At 39.1% G+C, this 24,910-nt stretch overlaps 1 protein-coding gene across 7 annotated transcripts in view; it reads left to right on the top strand.

Annotated features, from left to right (window-relative positions):
* The window catches only part of LOC130929692 (RNA-binding Raly-like protein), a 208,670-nt gene that overhangs the window by 140,833 nt on the left and 42,927 nt on the right, over nt 1-24,910 (top strand). For all 7 annotated transcript variants that reach the window (XM_057857084.1, XM_057857082.1, XM_057857083.1 and 4 more), the window contains 2 exons: nt 23,785-23,860; nt 24,783-24,830. In XM_057857084.1, coding sequence (XP_057713067.1) covers nt 23,785-23,860; nt 24,783-24,830 — 124 coding nt within the window. The remainder of the gene's footprint in view (nt 1-23,784; nt 23,861-24,782; nt 24,831-24,910) is intronic.

Genomic DNA, 24,910 nt, shown 5'->3' with positions numbered 1-24,910 from the left:
AGAACCAAGCAGGGTGAGGCAGCATTTAGTTATGCTCCTCACCTCTGGAACAAGTTACCCGAACGTCTGAAGTATGCTCAAACTGTTAGCTCCTTTAAATCAGGGCTAAAAACACTTTTGTTTGGCACTGCATATCCATAACTGTCTATATATTTCAACCTACCTGCCTTCTATTCCTCTTGTGCTTATCTCCATTGCTGATTTCAATGATTATTATTATTAGTAGTTTTTGCTTTATTTTTATTTTTGTTTTATTTTTATTTATTTATTTTTATTCTGTGATTAAATGCGATCATTTGTCTTGGTTTTTACGTTGTGTTGATTTAAATGTGATTTTTATGGTCTTCATGTGATGTAAAGCACTTTGAATTGCCTTGTGTTGAATTGTGCTATATAAATAAATTTGCCTTGCCTTGCCTTGCCTTGCCTTGGTGCTACTACGCACAGTCATGGTTGCACTTCCCATCATGCATTTGGGCAGAACAGGCCCTTAAACTTAAATGGCTACAGTATCATTTACTCAACAAATACACTAGAAGGCAATATTTAGTCACAATATACAAAGTCACATTTATCTTTTAAGAATTACCAGTCTTTCGATCCGTGGATCCCTCTCACAGAAAGAATGTTAATAATGTAAATGCCATCTTGAGGATTTATTGTCATAATAAACAAATACAAGTACTTATGTACTGTATGTTGAATGTATAATGATGCAAATGAGTTAAGTTCAGCCGCTTCGACAAGGTTAGAGCCACTGTCACAGGTGGTGATGGCGACTTTTCACTATCATCCGACTCCATCACGTTCACTTGTATCATTAGCCGCTAGCGTTAGCGTACCGAGCATCTGTTTGTTTGATTTCCTGATAGCCACGTGACTTCACACGTAAGCACTGCTTTCTTAAAGGGGAATGAGCGTAGCCGAACAGCACATAGTCAAAGTGGGCTGAAATAATTTTTTTGTTTCATTAAAAAAACAAATTTACCGAAATGTTCAAAACTAAGTCGGTCATCATTAACATTCTCAGTAACGGTAAATTTTCTGTAAACTGCCAGACTCTGTTTTGTATACAGATAGTCCCCGGGCTATGAGGTACCCGACCTACCTGATTTCGACTTGACGAAGCCGCAATTTTTTCATAATGTTGACTTTTGTTTTGTGGTGCATGTTTTTATCTTGGTCCAGGAAGTATGCAGGTAGTATTTATGGCAAGCGAGTAAGAGCGCATGTACACATGAAGAAGAGCGTAATTGCGCACATGAAGAAGAGCGCACAGGCATGCGCCCACACATGGGAGAGCGCATTTGTTTTGTTCCCATAATAAGTATTTAGTCAACCACCAATTGTGGAAAGTTCTCCTACTTGAAAAGATTAGGCCTGTAATTGTCAACATGGGTAAACCTCAACCATAAGAGACAGAATGTGGGAAAAAAACAGAAAATCACATTGTTTGATTTTTAAAGAATTTATTTCCAAATTAGAGTGGAAAATAAGTATTTGGTCACCTACAAACAAGCAAGATGTCTAGCTGTCAATGAGGTCTAACGAGGTCTAACAAGGCTCCACTCGTTACCTGTATTAATGGCACCTGTTTTAACTCATTATCGGTATAAAAGACACCTGTCCACAATCTCAGTCAGTCACACTCCAAACTCCACTATGGCCAAGACCAAAGAGCTGTCGAAGGACACCAGAGACATGCACCAGGCTGGGAAGACTGAATCTGCAATAGGTAAAACGCTTGGTGTAAAGAAATCAACTGTGGGAGCAATTATTAGAAAATGGAAGGCATACAAGACCACTGATAATCTCCCTCAATCTGGGGCTCCATGGAAGATCTCACCCCGTGGCGTCAAAATGATAACAAGAACAGTGAGCAAAAATCCCAGAACCACACGGGGGGACCTAGCAAATGACCTACAGAGAGCTGGGACCACAGTAACAAAGGCTACTATCAGTAACACAATGCGCCGCCAGGGACTCAAATCCTGCACTGCCAGACGTGTCCCCCTGCTGAAGAAAGTACACGTCCAGGCCCGTCTGCGGTTCGCTGGAGAGCATTTGGATGATCCAGAAGAGGACTGGGAGAATGTATTATGGTCAACTTTTTTAGTAGAAACACAGGTTCTCGTTTTTGGAGGAGAAAGAATACTGAATTGCATCCAAAGAACACCACACCCACCGTGAAGCATGGGGGTGGAAACATCATGCTTTGGGGCTGTTTTTCTGCAAAGGGACCAGGTTGACTGATCTGTGTATAGGAAAGAATGAATGGGGCCATGTATCGAGAAATTTTGAGTGAAAATCTCCTTCCATCAGCAAGGGCATTGAAGAGGAGACGTGGCTGGGTCTTTCAGCATGACAATGATCCTAAACACACAGCCAGGGCAACAAAGGAGTGGCTTCGTAAGAAGCATTTCAAGGTCCTGGAGTGGCCTAGCCAGCCTCCAGATCTCAACCCCATAGAAAATCTGTGGAGGGAGTTGAAAGTCCGTGTTGCCCATCGACAGCCCCAAAACATCACTGCTCTAGAGGAGATCTGCATGGAGGAATTGGCCAAAACATCAGCAACAGTGTGTGAAAAGCTTGTGAAGAGTTACAGAAAACGTTTGGCCTCAGTTATTGCCAACAAAGGGTACATAACAAAGTATTGAGATGAACTTTTGGTATTGACCAAATACTTATTTTCCGGGGGGGGGGCTCCACATTGTGTTTTTCATGGTTGAGGTTTACCCATGTTGACAATTACAGGCCTTGGTAATATTTTCAAAAGGGAGAACTTGCGCAATTAATGGTTGACTAAATACTTATTTGCCCCACTGGATAACAGCTTTTGTACTATTTAGTGTGCATTTTCAATTGCGGTCGAGTACTTGGGGCGAGTTTATGTTATTGTGTTTGATGATGTGCGAACACTAACTGATAGATTCTAATCGTTTGTGTGGATTGTTATTGCTGTATCAGCAGCTAGTTCTAAACGCAAATTTGATTTGCTGTTATTGAAGTTGAAACGGATTTGATTTCATTTTTAATTTAATTCAATTCAATTTTATTTGTATAGCCCTCAATCACAACAGAAGTCTCAAAAGGCTTTACAGAGGCAATATGATACACAATTAGAAATTAAGCAACAAAGATGAATAGATACAGTTCAAGTCCTGGGTATCCCCTATCCTTAAGACCCTCCATGCCGGCAAAGAAAAACTCCAAAAACTCCAGAGTCAATTGGGAGAAAAATGAGAAACCTTGGGGAGTACCACAGTCAGGAGAGATCCACTCCCAGGACGGATAGACAGGAACCCCAGAACTGCTAATGGGAATTAGCAAGCGAAGTTATAGTCCGTAAAAATACAGTGGAGTAAAGGAGCAAGAAGAGGTCCCTCTAGTCAGATGAGACGGGGGTAGCAGCGAGGACGTCTATCCAGCCAGGGGTCCGGACAGTCAGGAGGCTGCAGCTGAAAAATAGCCCCTCCCCAGAGGGGAGGGGGGAAAGGGGACACCGGGTGACTAGTGATGAAGAGACTAGACAAATAGATATTAACACTGGAAAATAGAAATAAAGTAAGACAAGTGGTAGGTAGAGTAAGAAAAGGAGATAGAACTCAGCGGCTGTACTGCCCCCAGCATTATAGCTTCTAGTGCAGCTTAGACTAAACTGTGAATCTACTCCGACTTCAACTAGCCTAACCATAAGGTTTGTCGAATAGGAACGTTTTTAATCTAATCTTAAATGTGGAGACTGTCTCAGCTTCTTTAATACTAGCTGGAAGCTGATTCCATAAAACAGGGGCTTGGTGGCTAAAGGCTCTAGCTCCGACAGTACTTTTATAAACCCTAGGAACGACCAGTAGACCTGCATTCTGAGATCGGAGTGTTCTGTTGGGGCGGTATGGAACCAGAGCATCGGTGAGATAAGATGGCCCCAACCCATTAATGGTCTTAAATGTAAGAAGGAGTATTTTAAATTTAATTCTAAACTCGACTGGAAGCCAGTGAAGTGCCTGGGGCACAGGGGTGATGTGCTCTCTTCTATTGGTTCATGTTAAAAGTCTTGCTGCTGCGTTTTGGACTAGCTGAAGACCTTTTAGAGAGCTTTTAGGACAAGCTGCAAGTAGGGAGTTACAGTAATCCAATCTCGATGTAACGAACGCGTGAATTAATTTTTCTGCATCGCTTTTAGATAAAATATTTCTAATTTTGGCGATGTTGCGCAGGTGAAAGAAAGCCGTTCTACAGGTTTGTTTAATGTGTGCTTTAAACGATAATTTAGTGACATTCTGCAAATGTTGATGTCATGAGCAGCTGAATAGAGTCAGCAAACCAAACGGACGTCTGACATCGTCATTTCGGAGCTTAATTCGCTGTCTAGCTAGGGACTTGGCTCCACTGTCTTGTCGAGGACAGTACAATGATGTATAATACATGTTTTTGGATAGTTATTTTGAGATTTAGGGGTACTTAAAGGGTTAATTCCGATTGACTCGGAAATTTGGGTTGCGTCCCCCAACGTAGGAATGGAATTCGTTCGTAACCCGGAGACTAGCTGTACTATGCTTGTATTTCATATGCTGAATTTGATGCTAAAAAATGCTTATATGTCAACAACCTTGTAAGCCATGTACGTCATTGTGTCCATTTCATATTTCGCCGCCAGATTTATTAAATATTTAGTCTTCATGCAGAAACTTCCTGCATCTGAACATCGTTTCCTGAGAGCTTATTTTGCCTCTTTTGCTTGATTAAGAGGCCATAGAAAAATGAATCATGTTGGAAAAGTTGCTTCGTCAGCTTTTAGCCAAATGGCACACTAAATCTGCAGTGTGCTACAGTGCTCATGATGTATTTATCCCGTCAAATTCCCATACTTGTGCCTATCTCGTAAAAAATAATCACATTAGTAGCCCAGGATGAAATTTACGGGCTGCCAAAGTGGCCATTTTCCTCTTGGTGGTTTGAAAGCAAAATACAGAGAATTCATTAAGGAAGGAGGAGTGTTGATTAATCCTGTGACGATTATGCAATATCAGGTGTTTTTTCTGCTTCTCTCTTTCTCTCCACACCCTCACATTGGACTTCATGAAAATGGACTTTATGTGTGTTTAAGAGCGATTAATGTTCAAATGCTGGAGACACATGCCAATGGTTGCTCCCTAAATTGTTCATCTCGTTTTCGATGTGTTTCTATGCGTGCGACCGCGTGCGAATTAATATAACTCATTGGTGTAATGCAGGGCTCTGCAACCCGTGACTCCGGATATTAAATAAATGGACTTATTCTGGCGCTCATGAGATTTAACAAATAATGTTAACTGCCCTTTAGTAAGCAGACCAAGTCAAGGCTCACTGTTGTGTGTTTGTTATCAGAACACTCAGGCAGGTTAATGAATTCACCAACTATGTAAAGTAACGGTTGTAACTTGGACAGTGTATCCAAAAGTATTTGTACCATTCACAGGTGAAATTATGACGTACTTGAGTGAACTATGTACAGTGGTATGATAATGTATCTTAACCTTTTGGAATTTCTCACAGTACTGCATAAAATCACACTCAAATTTGATCTGATATTTTTCAAAATCACACAGATTAAAAAAAAAACTGTCTGCTTTTACAAAAACCACCCAAGCATTTACAAATTTTCATATTTTAATGACTATAGTATGCAAACAATGACAGAAGGGGGAAAAATAAGTAAGTGAACCATCACATTTAATATTTTGTATTATATTTTTGAGTTAATTCGTTGATTCAGATGATTAGGTTAGTCGCTTCTTAGAGTAAATTTTCATGATATGCTAATTTTTTGAGATAGGGATTTTTTGTTTTTCTTCACTTTTTTGCCAAAATCATCAGTATTGAAACATTAATATTAAAATATTAAAAAATATTATTATATCAGGACCCCAGGCTTGAACTACTTCAGTTGTGTGTAATGAATCTAAAATATATGAAAATCTAATGCTTATCAGTACATTACAGATAGAGATCCCGATCGATCGGGTCTGATCACGTCATTTTCAAAGTATCGGAATCGGCAAAAAAATATTGGACATGCCTTTTTTAAATATATATATTTTTAAATTAAATCCTTTTCAAATTGTATTTAACGTCACAGACATTTATATATTTAATGTTACAGACATAATATGTTATACTCAACCAGAGTCTTTAGTTTAGGCTTAAGGTAGGGTTATCAAATTTATCCCGTTAACGGCGGTAATTAATTTTTTAAAAAAATTATCACTTTAAAATATTTAACGCAATTAACGCATGCGCTGCACGACCCACTCACGCATTGTCGCGTTCAATCTATAATGGCGCCGTTATACCTATATATAGAGCTAAAAGGCAGCGTAATATGAGTAGAGTGAATTTTGGCAGCCTTTGGAGCCTTTTTTTAATTGGCTAAAGCCTTACAATCCCTCTCCCTACGATTAGAAATATCGTGGGAAGCAATGTGGGGAAGGTAGTAGAAGGTAGTAATTGATCTTTTTATTAACACCCTATGTTATTTCCCAACGCAGAGAAGATATATCAATTGGTACCACTACACACAGTCATGGTTGCACTTCCCATCATGCATTTGGGCAGAACAGTTAAATGGCTACAGTATCATTTACTGAAAGCTCAACAAATACACTAGATGGCAATATTTAGTCACAAAATACAAAGTCACATTAATCCTTTAAGAATTACAAGTCTTTCTATCGGTGGATCCCTCTCACAGAAAGAATGTTAATAATGTAAATGCCATCTTGAGGATTTATTGTCATAATAAACAAATACAGTACTTATGTACTGTATGTTGAATGTATATATTCGTCCGAGTTTTATTCATTTTTTTCTTAATGCATTGCCAAAATGTATATGATCGGGAAAAATGATCGGGAATGATTGGAATTGAATCGAGAGCAAAAAAAAAAGCAAACGGATCGGGAAATATCGGGATCGGCAGATACTCAAACTAAAACGATCGGGATCGGATCGGGAGCAAAAAACATGATCGGTACAACCCTAATTACAGAAAATAAATTACTTTATCACAATATGCTAATTTTTTGAGAAGGACCAGCAATATAGCTGACGCTCCCAATGTTGTATTTTCTCTGGAATCTGGGTTGAAATGGCTCTTTTAAGGTTGTTGACCCCTGGTGTAATGGATGATACTGACACAGACTGATGTCATGTGATATACTATGTATACGGCCGCTCAACAATGTGTTAGTGAGCGGCTAATTTGTTGGTCCCATTTTGCATGTGCTGTCAAGCTTGTAGGCAGAATCACTCAGTGAAAGTGTCTGCTTTGTCATCCCGTCCTTCCGAGAGGAAACAAGCTCTCGGGTGTAATAAAAAAGCCGAAGAATCTTTGTTGCATGTGCCCTTGAGACAAGATCGGGGATTATTGAAGTCTGGCCTGTCAGATTTACAGGGCGCGGAGAACGCGGCGTAGATTGAAATCTCCGGAGCGTCGTGGTGCGGGATGATGCTTCTCAGAGGCGCATTTGTATTAGAGCAGGTGCCCTTCGTGATCGCTTTATCAAATGCGGCGCGCTAACCCGCTCCGAGGGAACACCCGTCACGGCGACACTGACTTTGTTCTGACTTTGCCTGCCAAAAGATTAGTTTTGGGGATTAACGTCATGTAGTCTCTCATGTGGTGTCACACATCACTGCCCTGTGAACACTGCGTGAAGTACAATCACTTGCACTCATCAAAAGCAATCTGTCTGAGAAACAGATATAAATATATAAGAGTGAGATAGCAAGCAATTGTTAAGCCTTTTTAAAAATTTGACTTGCAAGCAAAAACTTGAGATGTGATCGTTCTTAAACATTTAATCAATTCGCCACTATCAACGATGGAACTGCTATGTAGATTGAATAGTGCATAAAAAAAGTGTTTTTCCTAACAGGGAGGCTGGATTTAAATGTCGTATATACTGTATGTATTGTATTATGTAAAGCCAAAGCCAAACGCTAAATACGCTTTGTCATATTTCCTCATCTTAGGCGCTTAATATCTCCAGTGGTATTTGCTGTGTGCTCTTGTGTGGTTTGAAAATACTGCGCACACTCTGAAAATGAGACCACCATTGCCACCCACTGAGTGGATGTGCAATTACACTTTATTCTAGGACAGAAAAAATGTTCCCCGAGGTCACATGCGCCACCCCCGGCATCGGTATCACCCGATTACTGTATTGGCCCGAATGTAAGATGGTGTTTTTTGCATTGAAATAAGACCGAAAAAGAGGGGGTCGTCTTATATTCGCGGTCGAGACATTATACCCATTCACGACGCTAGATGGCGCCAGATATCATTGAAGTGATGTTCTGTCATGACAGATCTCAGCTACTCTCCCCATTCACGACGCTAGATGGTGCCAGATATCATTGCAGCGATGTTCTGTCATGACAGATCTCAGCTACTCTCAAGTTTAACCAGTTTGCATTATTTTATTTTAATGTTTTTCCTTATTTAGATTTGTTTCAAGACTACGGTTACAGTTAGACTTCACTTTGATGGTTAATGCAGTTATTACAATTTTGTTGTTTTATCACAATATATTGCTTTATTTACATTTCAAAAACCAGGGGGTCGTCTTATAATCATGACCGTCTTATATTCGGGCCAATACAGTATTTTAGGGCTGCAGCTATCGAATATTTTAGTAATCGAGTAATCGACTGAAAATTCTATCGATTAATCGAGTAATCGGATAAAACAAATATATTTTTTAGGTGAAGAGCAATTATAAATATACATGAGAAAACAAGACATTTCATCTAATCTTGAACCATTTTCAGTCAATCAATGTCTTTATTTTCGATGTATATTGTAGCTAGAATAAAAAAAAAAAAGACTAATTCACTGCTTTCACTCAAAAAACTTTTAGATCTTTTTTATATATATATATATATATATATGTAACGGGTACACGCGAGTCCATGTGGAGCGTGGAAACCTCCCTGCCGATTCCTTCATGTAAGGACGCTAGCGGCTGCGCCGTTGGCTCGAGCTTATTGGTGTAGTGGTTACCGATCTTGCCTGCCGAGTGGAAGCGTCGTTGGCGCGCGGGTTCGCGTCCCGGCCTAGTCAGAGGTGGGAGCGGAACGCGGGGCGGCGCTGACACAGGGGTTACATATATATATATATATATATTTCCTAAAAATGCTGTTACGCTTGATAACACACATCACTTAAAAGTTAGGATTTTTTCCCACGTGTTTCAATTGAATTTCTCTTTGTGTCAAGCCATTTTTAAGTTCTATTTAAGTTTTAAGTTAGTCTAAACTGTAAGTCCTGTGGCCTATACTACGAACCGAGTTTAACCTCCCCAGAAGTAATCCAGTTTACCATCGGGTAACCGGAGTTGACAAAACCTGGTTGTCTAGTTTGTGGTCAATCGGTACTACGACGCTGATTATGAGGTTGATTAGTCGAACCTGTGTCAACCCAGTCAGAGTTACTGCGCGTTCACATAAAAGGGGGCGGTGACCAGAGTCAAACACTACTTGTGACGATGGCACGGGCACCTTACTTCACGGAGGAGGAATGCGCGATGATCATGCGGAATTATGAGGAATTAAAATCCACCCTCACCGCGAAATCCAACACCGCTTCGGCGAGTAGAGCGCAACGGGTCTGTTGACAGCGAATTTACAGATCGTGTGATTTGTGAATGCGTCAATATGCCAGTTTACTTATGTCCATGAAAAGAAATAAAGCCTGCTGTCAGGACAATAAAATAAGATTTGGTACATTAACAGTAAGAAATAATTGTCACGCATCACCACACGAAACAGGATGATTGTATGTTTAGTCCCCTTGACTGTACGAATATGTATGTTTTTTTTTTTAGTTTGGGCCTAAAAAATCCAGCCCGACTCGACCCGAGTCCGATCAATAAACTTGATTTGCAGGCCCGAGCCTGACAACCCCCCCCCCCCCCCAAAAAAAAATTATGTTATATTTGTGAGGACTCAGGAGAAGAAGGAAATGCGGGGATGCCATGCGTTGTTGCGTAAATAAAAGCCCGTCTTTTGTAACGATTTTTCACAGTTAAACAAGACTGTAAGATGCATATTCAATAAACATGTATATCTTTTATATTTGTGCGTCTGTCCTATCAGTGGATTTGACATTTAATTTAATCTCCTCGAGTTGGCAGAAAAAAACGCAAGTTTTCTCAATGTTTAAATAGTCTACATATTTCTATGATTATTATAAATGCATCAATTTGAAGCGTTTCCATAACCCACTCCGAATCGCACGGCATACAGTGTTCTTACGCAGATATTCAGCATCACCGATGGAATACATATATTGTCCCTGGCGAAAGAGCGCACGGACAGGCACACACAATCTGCGCGGTTGTGAGGGCCTGACTCGGCGGGTCACATTAGTGACGTCTGCCTAGATCAGTTGGCACAGGTAAAGAATTCCCTCAGCTGAAAATCTATATCTTTCATGGAGAACATCTTCCGGGTACGCCAGCGGATTCTGGCGGTCCCGAAATACCCGTGCCCACCGGAGAGAGCCCCTCACAATCCGCGCGCCAATGTCGTATGAGTCGTCCAAGTACGCTGTCATTGTCAGGAGGACACGTCCGCGGAGGAGTGCTGTTTAAATAGAGCGTGGTTAATTGGAATCCTGATGTTAAGCAAGATCTAACTCTGACACGACCAGGTTTGGCGTGTGGCGTGTGTTGCCATGGCAACACTTCTCGGTTCCAACATATCCACCTTTCGTAGTCTCGCATAGCCGCGAACTTACGTCGCACGTGATAAAGTTACTCTCGAAGTTACCCTGCTAAGCCAGAAAACCGGCTTCGTAGTATAGGCCACTTATAGGATTTTGAGTTTTTGCAGTGTTCAAAATAAATGTATGATACAGGCTGTACCGGAGCACATTAGGGACCAGTGCTACTTGGTGCTTTTTCCAGCAATGACTCCTGAGCTAAAATTGATAGTTAGCATGATTAAGTTTTTATTTTACACCCTCATCACTCCACAATGCTATGTTATCTTAAAGCCTGTATGTAAGACGCGTTAGCCACGCAACGACAGTGGTCATAATTAATTGAAACCTAGTCCTCCGCAGGGCTAACTTTACGTGAGCTAGTAGCGACAGTAACGTTAATCTTATTTATTATTATTATTTATTATTATTAGCGCTTAGCGCTGTACTGCTTTAAGATGGCGGCTGTTTAATAACGCTGCCCATACGCGGCCGAGTCTGTCATTGCGCATCTAGTTCAACATACATGTGATCTTTATGAGACGCATCAGACGCTAGCTGTTACCAACGTAGCATCGTGCGGGCTAGTATTTGGCAACGTCGGCGTCGTTTGTGGCGGCTGTCAGCTGCAGTAAGTTTTTTTTCCCCCCCTTCTTCCTCTCCGCACGTGACAGCGCGTTGTCCCGCATTAAAAGTAGTCCGAGCAAAACGTGATGCTTAGAGCTGTCAAAATAAACGATTACTCGAGGTGAATAAAATTACTCGGATCAGTTTTTAAACTCGAGTTACTCGAGTTGCTCGAGTACTCGTTTCAGCTCTACAGTATTTGAGAAGTACTGCCTTACAGTAAGTACGGTTTTCCCTCCTTTAATATACTTTAATTAAGAACAGCTTTAATCTAAAACTGCATTATGTTACAGTATCTTACAATGATGCAGTTTTAATAAATATTTAGAGCAACTGCGTTACTGTAATTTAAATTGATTGGATGCCAGTGACAGCATTAAACGTCCAATCCCTTTTGATTGCCCGGGCTGGCACTCATAGTCAAAATGGCTTGGCTATCACCGTAAATGGCAGTCAGTGTTTTGCTTTTTGAGTCAAATTCTTTTAGGAGGTACTTAAGAGTCAAAACTTTAGAATGTAGATTCTCATTATGTGTGTAGCAGGTACGTGCAGGGCGGGGTGGGGGGGGTAGGTGCTTGAGCACCTGCCACTTTGCCCTTACATGCTCAAAGTGCCCGTTTTGACCAGGCTTTTTTTTGTCTGCGTATGTGTGTGCTGGCCGATTGTGCAAGCATGCCACCGCGTACTTTACTCGAACACTGAAAACACCTTTGGGAAAAAAAAAATATTTTTTTAAATGTCTGCGTGCCGCTAAAATGGCATAAACCCACCCTCTCCACTGCACGCCCACTTACTTGCAAATAAGCAGTGTTGTCACGGTTTACTTGAAAAAGGAATTTAATTACTGATTACGCCTCAAAAAAGTAATCTAGTTGCTTTACTGATTACTTCATTATCAAAGTAACTAAGTTACTTTAAAAGTAATCTATCAGTTACTTTTTACCCATTTTTCTCCCTTTGCCACCCCAACATAAGAATGACAACAGAAAAATGCCCTTTCCGATGATTGAATGTAAAGGGGAATATCAGAATTTTTCACATAAGCACCGCTGAATCTCGCTAGCGTAGCCACTCTGGAGCCCTGAAACTAACAAATATCTGACAGACTGCTTGGAATTTGTCGAAATCAACTCCACCGACCAATTAAACCCCGCTAACTCTAAGATTAAGCCTGATGTCAAAACTGAATTTCGGGTTATGGTTAACAGCATATCAGTGCCAGTGTAAAACAATACAAACTGACTGCACAATAATCAACAACACACAAATGGATTGTACAGTGCAATAAACACAAAGGTGGTGGCGGGCGCGGATGCACGTGCACAACCAGGAAGTACTCCTCTCAACACACATGCGGTCAATTTGGCCACAAAACGTGGCGGCAACTAAGCACTTTACACTCAATCGGACTTACAACACATCCCACAGATGCTAAACGAACACATCACCTCACGGCATAAATGTGCAACATGCATATGATGTAAACAAAGCTTGCCAACTTGGAGCGATGATTGCCCGTCGTTGCGACGGCAAAGCTCCGAAATGGCCGCGCATGTAGGGGGTCCGACCTTTTGCTGATAACCTCCAGAATGAAGGAAAAACACTCGCCTTCATTCATGGATATCCACAGATCGACATTCCCTGGCAACGTCTCAACACTCGGCTCGAATGTCCACCTGCCTGGCCCATGCCTTTGTCAGTCCCACAACACATGTCACGCGAGACCAAAACAGGAAGTAGCTGAGAGGCTGTTATGGAAACACGTACCGGGAACCTTTTATTTTAGCATTTTCTATTCAAAATGCTCTCCGTACATGACTACAATATTTTTCATTCTACATACATTATGAGGCAATGAAAAAATAGTAATGCAGAGACACTAAGGAAACTAACTTTAATCAGATTACTGGTGTAGAAAAATGAACGCGCTAGATTACTCGTTACTGAAAGAAAGTAATCAGATTACAGTAACACGTTACTAAGTAACGCGTTACTGACAACACTGGAAATAAGCCATTGGTGTAGCCACTTGTCCCTCAAACATGTCTGACCAATAGTGAAGTGCAACATTTGTCTAATGGTGTTATACTTATATAGTAATGATTCAATAAAAAAGTGAGTTCAAAACCTTTTGCACTTCAATCAAAATAATAATTTCAAATGATAATAAAATTTAAAATAAATAATTTAATATTTTTTGAGGAAGGGCAATTTTATCTTTGTATATGAATTTTTCTTTGAAAATATTTTGGGGGATTGAAGCACCATGTTGTTCCTTTTTGAGTCTCAAATTTATTTTTGCATTGAAACTTTTTTTTTTTTTTTGGATTGAAGTGACTTTGTTGATTGAAAATATATATTTTGATTGAAGCACCGTTGTTTTTGATTGAAGCACCTTTTTTGTAATGAATAATAAAGACACAAATCTATCTCCATAGTTATTGAAAGAGAAAAACTTAAGAAAGCTTTAAAATTAAAACCACCGGGGAGTCTTTGTTTTTTTAAATTTAAGATTTATATTTCATTTTGAAGACATGCCTCATTAGGAAAGGAGGTTGAGGGATTAAAAAAAAGAGCTGGATGAGGCTGCTAAAGGCAGTGGATGCCTCATCAGCTGGGTGAATAGCACAATTGATAAGAATAACAATTTGCAAGGATATTCAGGTATGAAATACAACAATTAAAAACAAAAGTACAATGTTATTGTTGTATTTCATTTTATGTCATTACTTCATTAATTATTATGTGCTAGATTTGGCAAATATGGATAACAATAAAATAGTAATTTTGAAAAAAAACTGCTGAAGGTGGCTCAGTGACCATCTGATGTGGTTTGTTCTCATATGAACAAGTTGTGGAAGGAAGTTTTGATGTAGAGGTTGAAGGAAGAAAAGAGGCAAACACTGACTGAGTCACAGCCAGAAAGTGTTGATGACAGTGTTGATTTCTATTCACTATTCCCTATCCCCCCCTCCCAATTGAAGTCTGTCACAATCACAGCCAATTATACTGTAAAGGTTAAAATGGAAGTTTTTGTAAGTTATATTAAATACTAGTTAATGTGCCCCTTTTGATCTATGAGCACCTGCCCCTCCATCGGTCTCTGCACGGCTCTGCTGTGTAGTATGTCATATGCTGTTTTATGCCCATAGTGACTTGAGCATGAGGAAACTTTTCGTGCCTCCTCTCAAAGCTGCACTTCAACTATTGCCGGGCAACGCCGCATTCCCTCTTACCCCCCTCCCTCCAACTTTTCAACGGATGCTCAGGCCAACAAGTGCACACTTTTGCGTCATTTTTCCTCGCATAATGAGTGTAATTAATCAGTAGGGCTGTTGTGAGGTGTTTCACTTCAGAGTGCTTTTACGACCCGAGCGGGCAAGACTGCGGGAGAGCGTCGTTTGTTATGGAAGCCATCCCTCATGTCTTTCTGCGGCCTAATTACAAGGATGCAGCTGTCCCGGTGCACCCGAGAGCCACTGTTGCATCTCCTATACTCCTCCTTCGTCGCCTCTTCATTTAACCTACCAGGCAAAGATAGCTACACTGCAGGCCAAAAGTATTGGCACCCTTGCAATTTAGTCGGATAATGCTCAATTTCTCCCAGAAAATGATTGCAATTACAAATGCTTTGGTAATAATATCTTCATTTATTTAGCTTGCAATGAAAAAACACAAAACGGACTGAAATTTTTTTTAAATCATTATCAGTCTACACAAAACTCCAAAAATGGGCCAAACAAAAGTATTTGCACCCCCAGTCTAATACTTGGTAGCACAACCTTTAGACAAAATAACTACGAACAACTGCTTCCGGTATCTATTAATGAGTTTCTTACAGTGCTCTGCTGGAATTTTAGACCATTCTTCTTTGGCCAACTGCTCCAGCTCTCTGAAATTTGAAGGGTGCCCTCCCCAAACTGCCATTTTCGGATCTCGCCACAGGTGTTCTATGGGATTCAGGTCTGGACTCCTTGCTGGCATAAGCGAATTTTAAGGGGGGGGGGGGGGGGGGGGGGGCAGGCCCCCTGTTGGCCGAAAAGTGTAATTGCATTAACTTGACTTTCCTATATACCAGTATATTAAATATGTAAAGCAATAAAACTGCAACAAAAATGAATGAAATGAACAAAAAAAAAAAATTTTTATAATGGGTCAAAATTATTTTTCGAACAGATCATGTGACATGTCATTTGCTTTGCATATAATTAAAAAAAAAAAAAAAAGCTATTATGTTTTTGAAATGATTTTTTTCTTTGATTGAAAATATTTTTTGTCAATTGAATCACCTTTTTTGGGGATTGAATGATTTCGACACCAATGTCCTACCCACAATAAAACACAACACAATAAAACACAAACACAAAAATGATTGCTGATTGTTGATAAGTGTTCAAAAGTAAATTTTTCAATCTCGAATATTTTTTTCGCATTCAAAAAAGTTTTCTATGATTGAAATTTTTCTTTTGATTTAAGTGATTTTTCTTTTTGAAAATATATATTTTTGGAAGCAACTTATTTTTGATTAAATAATAAAGACAAAAACGTCCTAGCCAAAATGTGACTCAAACACAAATCAACATTACTATAATTAAAAAAGATAAATAAAATAAATAATAAAAATAAATAAATAAATTTTTAAAAAAAACATTTATCAAAGAAAAATAGCTTTCGCCTGAATTTTTTTGAGTTTCAAATTTATTTTTGCATTCAAACACATTTTTTTTTTTTTTAAATTGAAAATATATGTTTTGGTCGAAATAACTTTTTTTATTGAAGCAACTTTGTTTTTTGATTGAATAATAAAGACACAAATCTACCTCCATATGGCTCCGCCCAGGGGCTACAATTTTTGACTGGGGTAACGACAGTGGCACGACACCGGCGGGCGTACCATATTCAATGGATGACAATCTTGGCAAAAAGTATTGCCTAAGCAGCCTGATTTAGAATTCCCCTCAAGAATGATGGGAAACAAAAAAGGCTTATTGTCAATTTATATTCTTATAAGTTAATTTTTTTGCTGAAACTGCGTTTCGGGGCCATCAACATGTTGTGCCCCTTCTGCCCCAAAAGTCAAACTCCGCCTATGCTTGCTGGCCACTTTAGAAGTCTCCAGTGCTTTCTCTGAATAAATTTTCTTGTGCTTTTTGAAGTGTGTTTTGGGTCATTGTCCTGCTGGAAGACCCATGACCTCTGAGGGAGATCCAGCTTTCTCACACTGGGCCCTACATTTTACTGCAAAATTTGTTGGTAGTTTTCAGACGTCATAATGCCATGCACACGGTCAAGCAGTCCAGTGCAAGAGGTAGCAAAGCAACACCAAAACATCAGGGAACCTCCGCCATGTTTGACTGTGGGGACCATGTTCTTTTCTTTGAAGGCCTCGTTTTTTCCCCTGTAAACTTTATGTTGATGTCTTTTCCAAAAGCTCTACTTTTGTCTCATCTGACCAGAGAACATTCTTCATAAACGTTTTTGGCTTTCTCAGGTAAGTTTTGGCAAACTCCAGCATGGCTTTTTTTTATGTCTCTGGGTCAGAAGTGGGGTCTTCCTGGGTATCCTACCATAGAGTCCCTTTTCATTCAGACGCCGACGGATAGTACGGGTTGACACTGTTGTACTCTCGGACACTGTTGTACTGCAGGACAGCTTGAACATGTTTGGATGTTAATTGAGGTTCTTTATCCACTATCCACACAATCTTATGTTGAAATCTCTCCTCAGTTTCTTTTCCGTCCACATCTATGGAGGTTAGCCCCAGTGCCATGGGCTTTACAGTTATTGATGACACTGCGCATGTAGACACAGGAACATTCAGGTCTTTGGAGATGGACTTGTAGCCTTGACATTGCCAATGCTCACTCACAATTTGCTTCTCAAGTCCTCAGACAGTTCTTTTGTCTTCTTTCTTTTCTCCATGCTCAATGTGGTACACACAAGGACACAGGACAGGGGTTGAGTCAACTTTAATCCATTTTAACTGGCTGCCAGTGTGATTTAGTTATTGCCACCACCTGTTATGTGCCAAAGGTAAGTAACAGGTGCTGTTTTTCAAAGGGTGCCTCGCGCTTCAAACTTCGTGCCCTCAGTCAATCGCGGATTTTGGCGGAAAAGAATAAATACAGATGAGCTGTCCCGATCCGATCACGCAGTCTTACTCTCCCTCCTGCTGCTTTTCTTGGTCAGGCAGTGCATTGGTTGTTTGTTAAAGTTAACTATGACTGACAGACATTAAGGTTTGATCTTGACAGAGATGCTTGGAAGTCGAAACCTCAAAGCACATCATGCATCAATCATCGTTTAACTTTTTAAACAGTTGCTGTGGCAACTCTGTGTGAAAGTGAGCATCTTGAGCTGATTTGAGTCACTCAATGACGCATTTAAGAAAGACCAGCATTTTTCTAAATTATTATTGTTTCAAAATAATTAGGTCGGACAGTAACATGTTTAAAATTCATTATAATTATTACATCTGAAGTGCTTAAAAACCATTTATTTAAATATATATGTTTTTTATTTAATGATACTTTGGGAAAAAAGTGATAAAGCATGTCTTATACAGTATGTATCTTTTTCCAATTAAAAATCTGAATAAAAACATTGAAAACACACACACAAAAAATTGTTTTTGGGGGGGTGGGGGCACTCCTTCGCATTTTTTCACTTATTGTGGCGGGTTCTGGACCCCATTAATCGCAAAAAACAGGGATCACTGCACCCTGAAAAATACAAGTCTCACGCTATGCTTACAGAACATTTTCTAACATATCAAATGCATCTAAACAGGTTACATTTTGAAAATATTTGCCGTTTCCAACCTGGATTGTGTTGGCCACCTGCTATTTTGTGGCACATATGAGGCACAGTGGAACAGTCCAGGGTTACAGTATGAAAGCAGATCCACTTCACAAAAAAAAAAGGACAAATAATGGCGCATTATTAAATCGAAGGTTATTCAAACTCGCGGTTTATAACGAAACTAAAATTATCACATTTGCGGTCGGCTTCTAGCCACACGTCGCCTAGGACATATAGTCACCCAGGGCCGGGTCTGTCTCTTACATATACTACTCCTTCTCAAAAAATTTGCATATTGTGATAAAGTTCTTTATGTTCTGTAATGTACTGATAAACATTAGACTTTCATATATTTTAGCTTCATTACACACAACTGAAGTAGTTCAAGCCTTTTATTGTTTTAATATTGATGATTTTGGCAAAAAAGTCAAGAAAAAACAAAAACCCTTATCTTAAAAAATTAGCATATCATGAAAAGGTACTCTAAAGAATCTACTAACCTAATCATCTGAATCAACAAATTAACTCAAAACCCCTGCAAAAGATTCCTGAGGCTTTTAAAAACTCCCAGCCTGGTTCATTACTCAAAACCACAATCAAGACTGCCGACCTGACTGCTGTCCAGAAGGCCATCATTGACACCCTCAAGAAAGAGGCTAAGACACAGAAAGAAATTTCTGAGCGAATAGGTTGTTACCAGAGTGCTGTATCAAGGCACCTCAGTGGGAAGTCTGTGCAAAGGAAAAAGTGTGGCAGGAAACGCTGCATAACCAGAGGAGTTGACCGCACCCTGAGAAAGATTGTGGAGAAGGGCCGATTCCAGACCCACCGTACACAGGCGTGTGCTGGAAATGGGCTACAGGTGCCGCATTCTCCAGGTCAAGCCACTTTTGAACCTGAGACAGCGGCAGAAGCGCCGGACCTGGGCTACAGAGAAGCAGCACTGGTCAGTGGTCCAAAGTACTTTTTTCAGATGAAAGCAAATTTTGCATGTCATTCGAAAATCAAGGTGCCAGAGTTTAGAGAAAGACTGGCCTGGGGTGCTACGTAAGCTGCTGGTGTTGGTCTACTGTTTTTATCAAGGGCAGGGTCAATGCTGCTAGCTATCAGGAGATTTTGGAGCACTTCATGCTTCCATCTGCTGAAAAGCTTTATGGCAATGAAGATCTCATTTTTCAGCACGACCTGGCACCTGCTCACAGTGCCAAAACCACTGGTAAATGGTTTACTGACCAGGGCATTACTGTGCTCAATTGGCCTGTCAACTCTCCTGACCTGAACCCCATAGAGAATCTGTGGGATATCGTGAAGAGGAAGTTGAGAGATACCAGACCCAACACTGTGGATGAGCTTAAGGCCGCTATCGAAGCATCCTGGACCTCCATAACACCTCAGCAGTGCCACAGGCTGATTGCCTCCATTGAAGCAGTCATTTCTGCAAAAGGATTCCCGACCAAGTATTGAGTGCATAGCTGATATAATTAATTAAAGGTTTACTTTTTTTGTATTAAAAAAAACACTTTTTGTATTGGTTGAATGGAATATGCCAATTTTTTAGATAGGGATTTTTGTTTTTTTCTTGATTTTTTTGCCAAAATCATCAATATTAAAACAATAAAAGGCTTGAACTACTTCAGTTGTGTGTAATGAATCTAAAACATATGAAAGTCTAATGTTTATCAGTACATTACAGAAAATAATGAACTTTATCACAATATGCTAATTTTTTTTAGAAGGACTAGTATTTCCTACAATGTACAAGTAAGCATATTTTTGTCTAATATTTTTTTACGTTTCAAATCAGTTTTGTAACTCACTGTTCTTCCCAGTGCGGTGCATGGGAAGTCATCAACAAACCCATCAACAAATTAAAGCTCCATTCAGCAGGTGCTTTAGAGTAATGAAGCTTTAGTCGTAATTTGGGTTGTTGAGCATCATTATCTGTCGCCTGATTTAATTGAAAAACCTGAAGTCGGTACAGATGAAGTTTTAGCTCTCTGTGGAGCATCTGCTCAATCAAGTTTTTGTTGAAACTATCTTAAGACTTTCAACGACTTTATGAACACACCTGAAAAACTTCTTACGGGCCTAGCCATGAGCCATTAGCATGGGAATGTTACGTATGCTTACAAGGCCTAAAATGTCTAAGGCCTCACCTTATCCCAAACTGATACCTGAAATTATATAGTGACTTTTCAATGGGGATTTTACGGACTCCCTGTATTTTGAACATTCTTAAAGTGCATTTTCTGATTAAAGTGGAGTAGAAGCCGTCGGCCGGCTTAATAACTTCCTCTGGCTTGATTGCCGAGCCGGTCAATATTTTATCAGTACAACTTTTTAGCCGGCGCCTGCGGCAGTGACTCATCCGTCAGACGCAAATCTCGCTTGTCATGTCAGACCGTCTGCCATTTGTTTGCGTCGTCATGTGCGACCTTGAGAGATACGCACTCAGGGTTGATTGAGCAGAAGCCGCGTCATTTTTGGAGCGTGTCGAAGGAGATGTCAATCATAATGAGACAGGCAAGTGTAGATTCATCTGTTAATGCAGCGGTGGGATTCATTTGCGGGATGAAACGCTTTACTGGTAAAGCAAAATGAATTTTCATATAGTTCGTCTTACTATTCCAGATTTAAATTATTATTCATTCTGGAAATATAGCCTCTTTCTCATTTTGACTTATGTGTGCTTTAGAAGAAGGGATGGGAAAAGTATTTACACCTTTGCAAATTTTGGTTTAAATACCATAAATTTAGGACTATAAGCCGCTACTTTTTTCACTCATTTTGAATCCTGCGTCTTATAGTCCAGTGCAGCTTATTTGTTGATTTATTTGGGTTAATAGGTAAAACTTTATTTGACAGCGGTGTCATAAGATCGTCATAATTATGACATGACACTGTCATGGGTAGGGTTGGGCATCGAGCATTGACGTGATCCGGGTCTAACACTCCGGTTCTCTCGGAACTTTGAATTTTTTTATTTCGATTTCAGTTTCAATGCCCTGACCGCCAACCGGAAAAAATAGCTGCCAAACACCATCAAAAAGAAGCCACATGAAGACTAGCTCCAGTATGAACAAATCATATGAAGTGGCCAATTTATTTTAGCACAAAAGCGTGTTGCTTCGCTTCACTTAAATGACAACAAAGTAGAATAAATACACCAAAATGATATCAGACGCACTGTTAAATCGTGCAAACTTACAGATTTTGTTTTATCAAGGGTTCCCAAAGATGTGTAGTGCAGAGGAGGTGCGTAGCGTCTGTACACCTCAAGGATTCTTTTCCAACTAAAGTAATATGTTCTTTTTGCCTTACACATAGCAACACCAAAAAGAAAAACTGTAGAGTCCGTAGTTACAATAGTGACATCTTGTGGAGGGATTAACAATATATCAGTTAAATGGTAAATGTTGTTATACTTGTACTTGTATAGCGCTTTTCCACCTTTCAAGGTGAAAGAAATCAAACTTAAAAAGTAGTCAACTAAAGATCAAGGGACTAAACACTCCCCACCTGACATCTGCAAGATGTCAGCCCTTAACTAACTTGTAGAAATACCACCTAAAACAAATGATGCAATACAATAAATGCCTGCAACATAGGACACTCTAAAACAGACATGTCCAAAGTCCGGCCTGGGGGCCAAATGCGGCCCGTGGTCAAATTTCATCCGGCCCCCAGCCTCTGTCATAAAATCAATAACCTCTGGCCCGAACACAGACTTAATGAATTGGTCAGCACTACTGCAACCAGCATATGAAGTAGTTTACACACAAAATGCTGCCCCTCATTTACCCACTAAAAGGCAGCAGCACTTTAACCCTTTATTGCCAAATGTATCACGTTTGATACAACTAAAATTTCATGATTTTGAGACTAATTTAGAATTTTGACATTTCTTTTTGAAAAAAAAAAAGTGATGGATGCAAGTCAACACATGCATTTGCAGGTTCCATGAGAAAAAAAAAAAAAGATTTAGCATGGGTTATAGATATAGAATGCTTATTACACATATTCATTTTGACTTTTCTTTTTACAAACTTGAAAAAAAGGTTTCATTAGGACTTTATTTATCAAATTTAGGGATTCTCTGATAATTGCTTCATGTTGGAGGTATTTAAGGGCTAAGCCACCTTACTCTGTGTGACCCATTACATCTTTTTTCTAAAATGGTGACAATCAACAAAAAAAAGTAAGTTGACTGTGACGGCCGACGCTTCAAGGATAGGTGGAAATTAGACTATTTCTTTACTAAAATACGCAAAAACTGTGTCTGCCTCATTTGCAAAGAGACGTTGCTGTTTTTAAAGATTTCAATGTAAGGCGATATCACCAAACAAGACACTCTGACATGTACGACAAGATAACAGGGAAGATACGCAGTGAGTAATTGAAGCAACTTGAAGCTAGTTTAATGTCACAGCAGCAGTATTTCGCAAGAGCCCAAGAGTCGAAAAAGAAAAAAATAATTAAGCAAATGTGACACACTGAACGGCTTGCTGAAATTTGCTTAAATATGTTGTTCTACGTAAAGGATGTCAGATAAGGTCGGCCCCCGACATTTTTACCACACCAAATCTGGCTCCCTATGCAAAAAGTTTCGACACCCCTGCTCTAAAACATAGGCAAAAGAATATGTGTAAATGTTTTCTCCGTGAGCTTTTGAAAAACAAACATCTTTGTGAACGTGCACTCCTGTGGAAAGAAACTTCATCATATTCAAGTCCAAAGACTGATATTTATACACAAAAAAAAATTCAAATAATAATTTTAAAAAATAATCGAGAAGTTAAGAATTGAATATGAACTATGCAATTTTTTTTTACCCTGCCTATTAAAAGAATCGAAATTGGGAATCGTTTGGAACCGGAATCGAAACGTAGAATCGGAACCGGGACCGTTCAAATTCAAACAATGCCCAACCCTAGTTATGGGCATTAATGAATGCTTATGACAGATGTTATTGAGTGTTATCCGGCAGATTTCGTCACTAACTCAATTTATGAACAGCTCGGATCTTTTACATCCATTCAAAAGTGAGATAATTTGCCCGATGACACTAAATGGCATCTGTCATAAGCATTCATTAATGCTCATGACAGTGTCATGTCATAATTAGGTGGGCTTATGACAGTCTTATGTTGCCGTTATCAAATAAAGTGTTATAGGTTAAAATATTCTGGTGTAAATATCCCATAATACAGGGAGGACAGCTGCAGCTGTATGAACAAATGCCGTTTTCGTGTCAAATTTGGTGGATGGCAGTTTATAGTCAGGTGCACCTTATAGTCCGAAAATTACGGTACTGTTTTCTTCAGATTATTATTATTAGGATTCACCTTAAAGTCTGGCTATTTTTTTTCCTCATAGGTTTTTGTATTAATTTTCAAATATATTTTTCTGATCTATGTGTGGGTTTATTGGTTGGGGGGATCTCTAATATTGCTGTATATTTACACATTTAGTGGCATTTTGAAAATTACTGCTTTGGAGTCTTATCAAATTGTGCCTGATATTTGGACTTTTGTTCCCTTCCCATTCGCAAATCCGAGTTTTTTTTTTCCACAGTTGCCTTGACCTTGGGACTATGGTTTGGCTTTTTTCAGACATCAACATGGCAGGAGAGCCCAAACCATACCGGCCCAAGATGACCACCAAGAGGCCATTGTCATCCCTCTACAGGTTGGGCCATTACTTTATTGGATTACTTTAAATAACAAGTATTATAAGAATTATAAGGAAATAATTTTATTTGCGCTAACATTTTTTTTTTTTAATACTCGTGTGCTTTTTAACATTTTCTCAAATTACTTTTAAATTTCATTGTACACTGTACAATGTACAGCATGTATTTTTAATCTCAAATGTGCATATCATGGCGAATACTTTTGTATTTTCAAAAACAATATTTTTTGTTCAATTTTGGTATTTTCCAATATTTTCATAATTTTGTTCCACTATTTTTGTATTTCCCCCCTTACATTTTTGAAAAGAAAAAAAAAAACCTTTAACCATTTTAAAATATTAAAGCTGAAAGAAATATGAGCCAATACTTAACATTTAAAATACAAAATAAAATCACATAATAAATTAAAATAATTGCAACACAATTAAACCTTACTAAAATTGTATTGGTAAGACATATAAGTATACAAATATAATAGTAATAATTGTCTTTTTGTGTCACACAACTCCTAATTTGTAGGGTGTTGTAATGTTCGCAATTTATACAAAATGTATTTTATAGTTTGATTAAATTAATTGTAATTTTAAGAAATACAATACTCAGAAAGAAACAACCAATTAGATTGAATTTTCTTTCTGTGTGTTTTTCTCCAATATAATTTAACTGAAAAAAATACTTGGTGCCCTTAAATGAAAACACATTCACACTCCCTTCCATGTCTTGTTTATTGGACATTCATTGCAAATCTAAGGCTGCTTATCTCAGTCACCAGTGAATAGGCTTGTCCCCAAAATTTGCTATCATTAAATGAACTGTCAATCAAAGTAGGTTCTGATCATTTGGACGGACTTCATTCAAAGTCTATCCAGGCCCTGCTGCTTTGGTCTAATTTCTTTTATGTCTGTTTTTTTCCCTCAGTGGCTATGAGTTTGACTATGACTACTACAGAGATGACTTCTACAGCAGGTATCTTATCTATATAATGGGCTTCATTCCACATCAATATGGTCTACTGTGGGAGTGGGCAATTTCTGGCGCTAAAAACT

The sequence above is a fragment of the Corythoichthys intestinalis genome, chromosome 14 (assembly GCF_030265065.1).
Source record: "Corythoichthys intestinalis isolate RoL2023-P3 chromosome 14, ASM3026506v1, whole genome shotgun sequence".
Lineage (NCBI taxonomy): Eukaryota > Metazoa > Chordata > Actinopteri > Syngnathiformes > Syngnathidae > Corythoichthys > Corythoichthys intestinalis.
The sequence above is the reverse complement of the archived record's forward strand: the minus strand, read 5'-3'. Positions and strand labels throughout refer to the sequence as shown.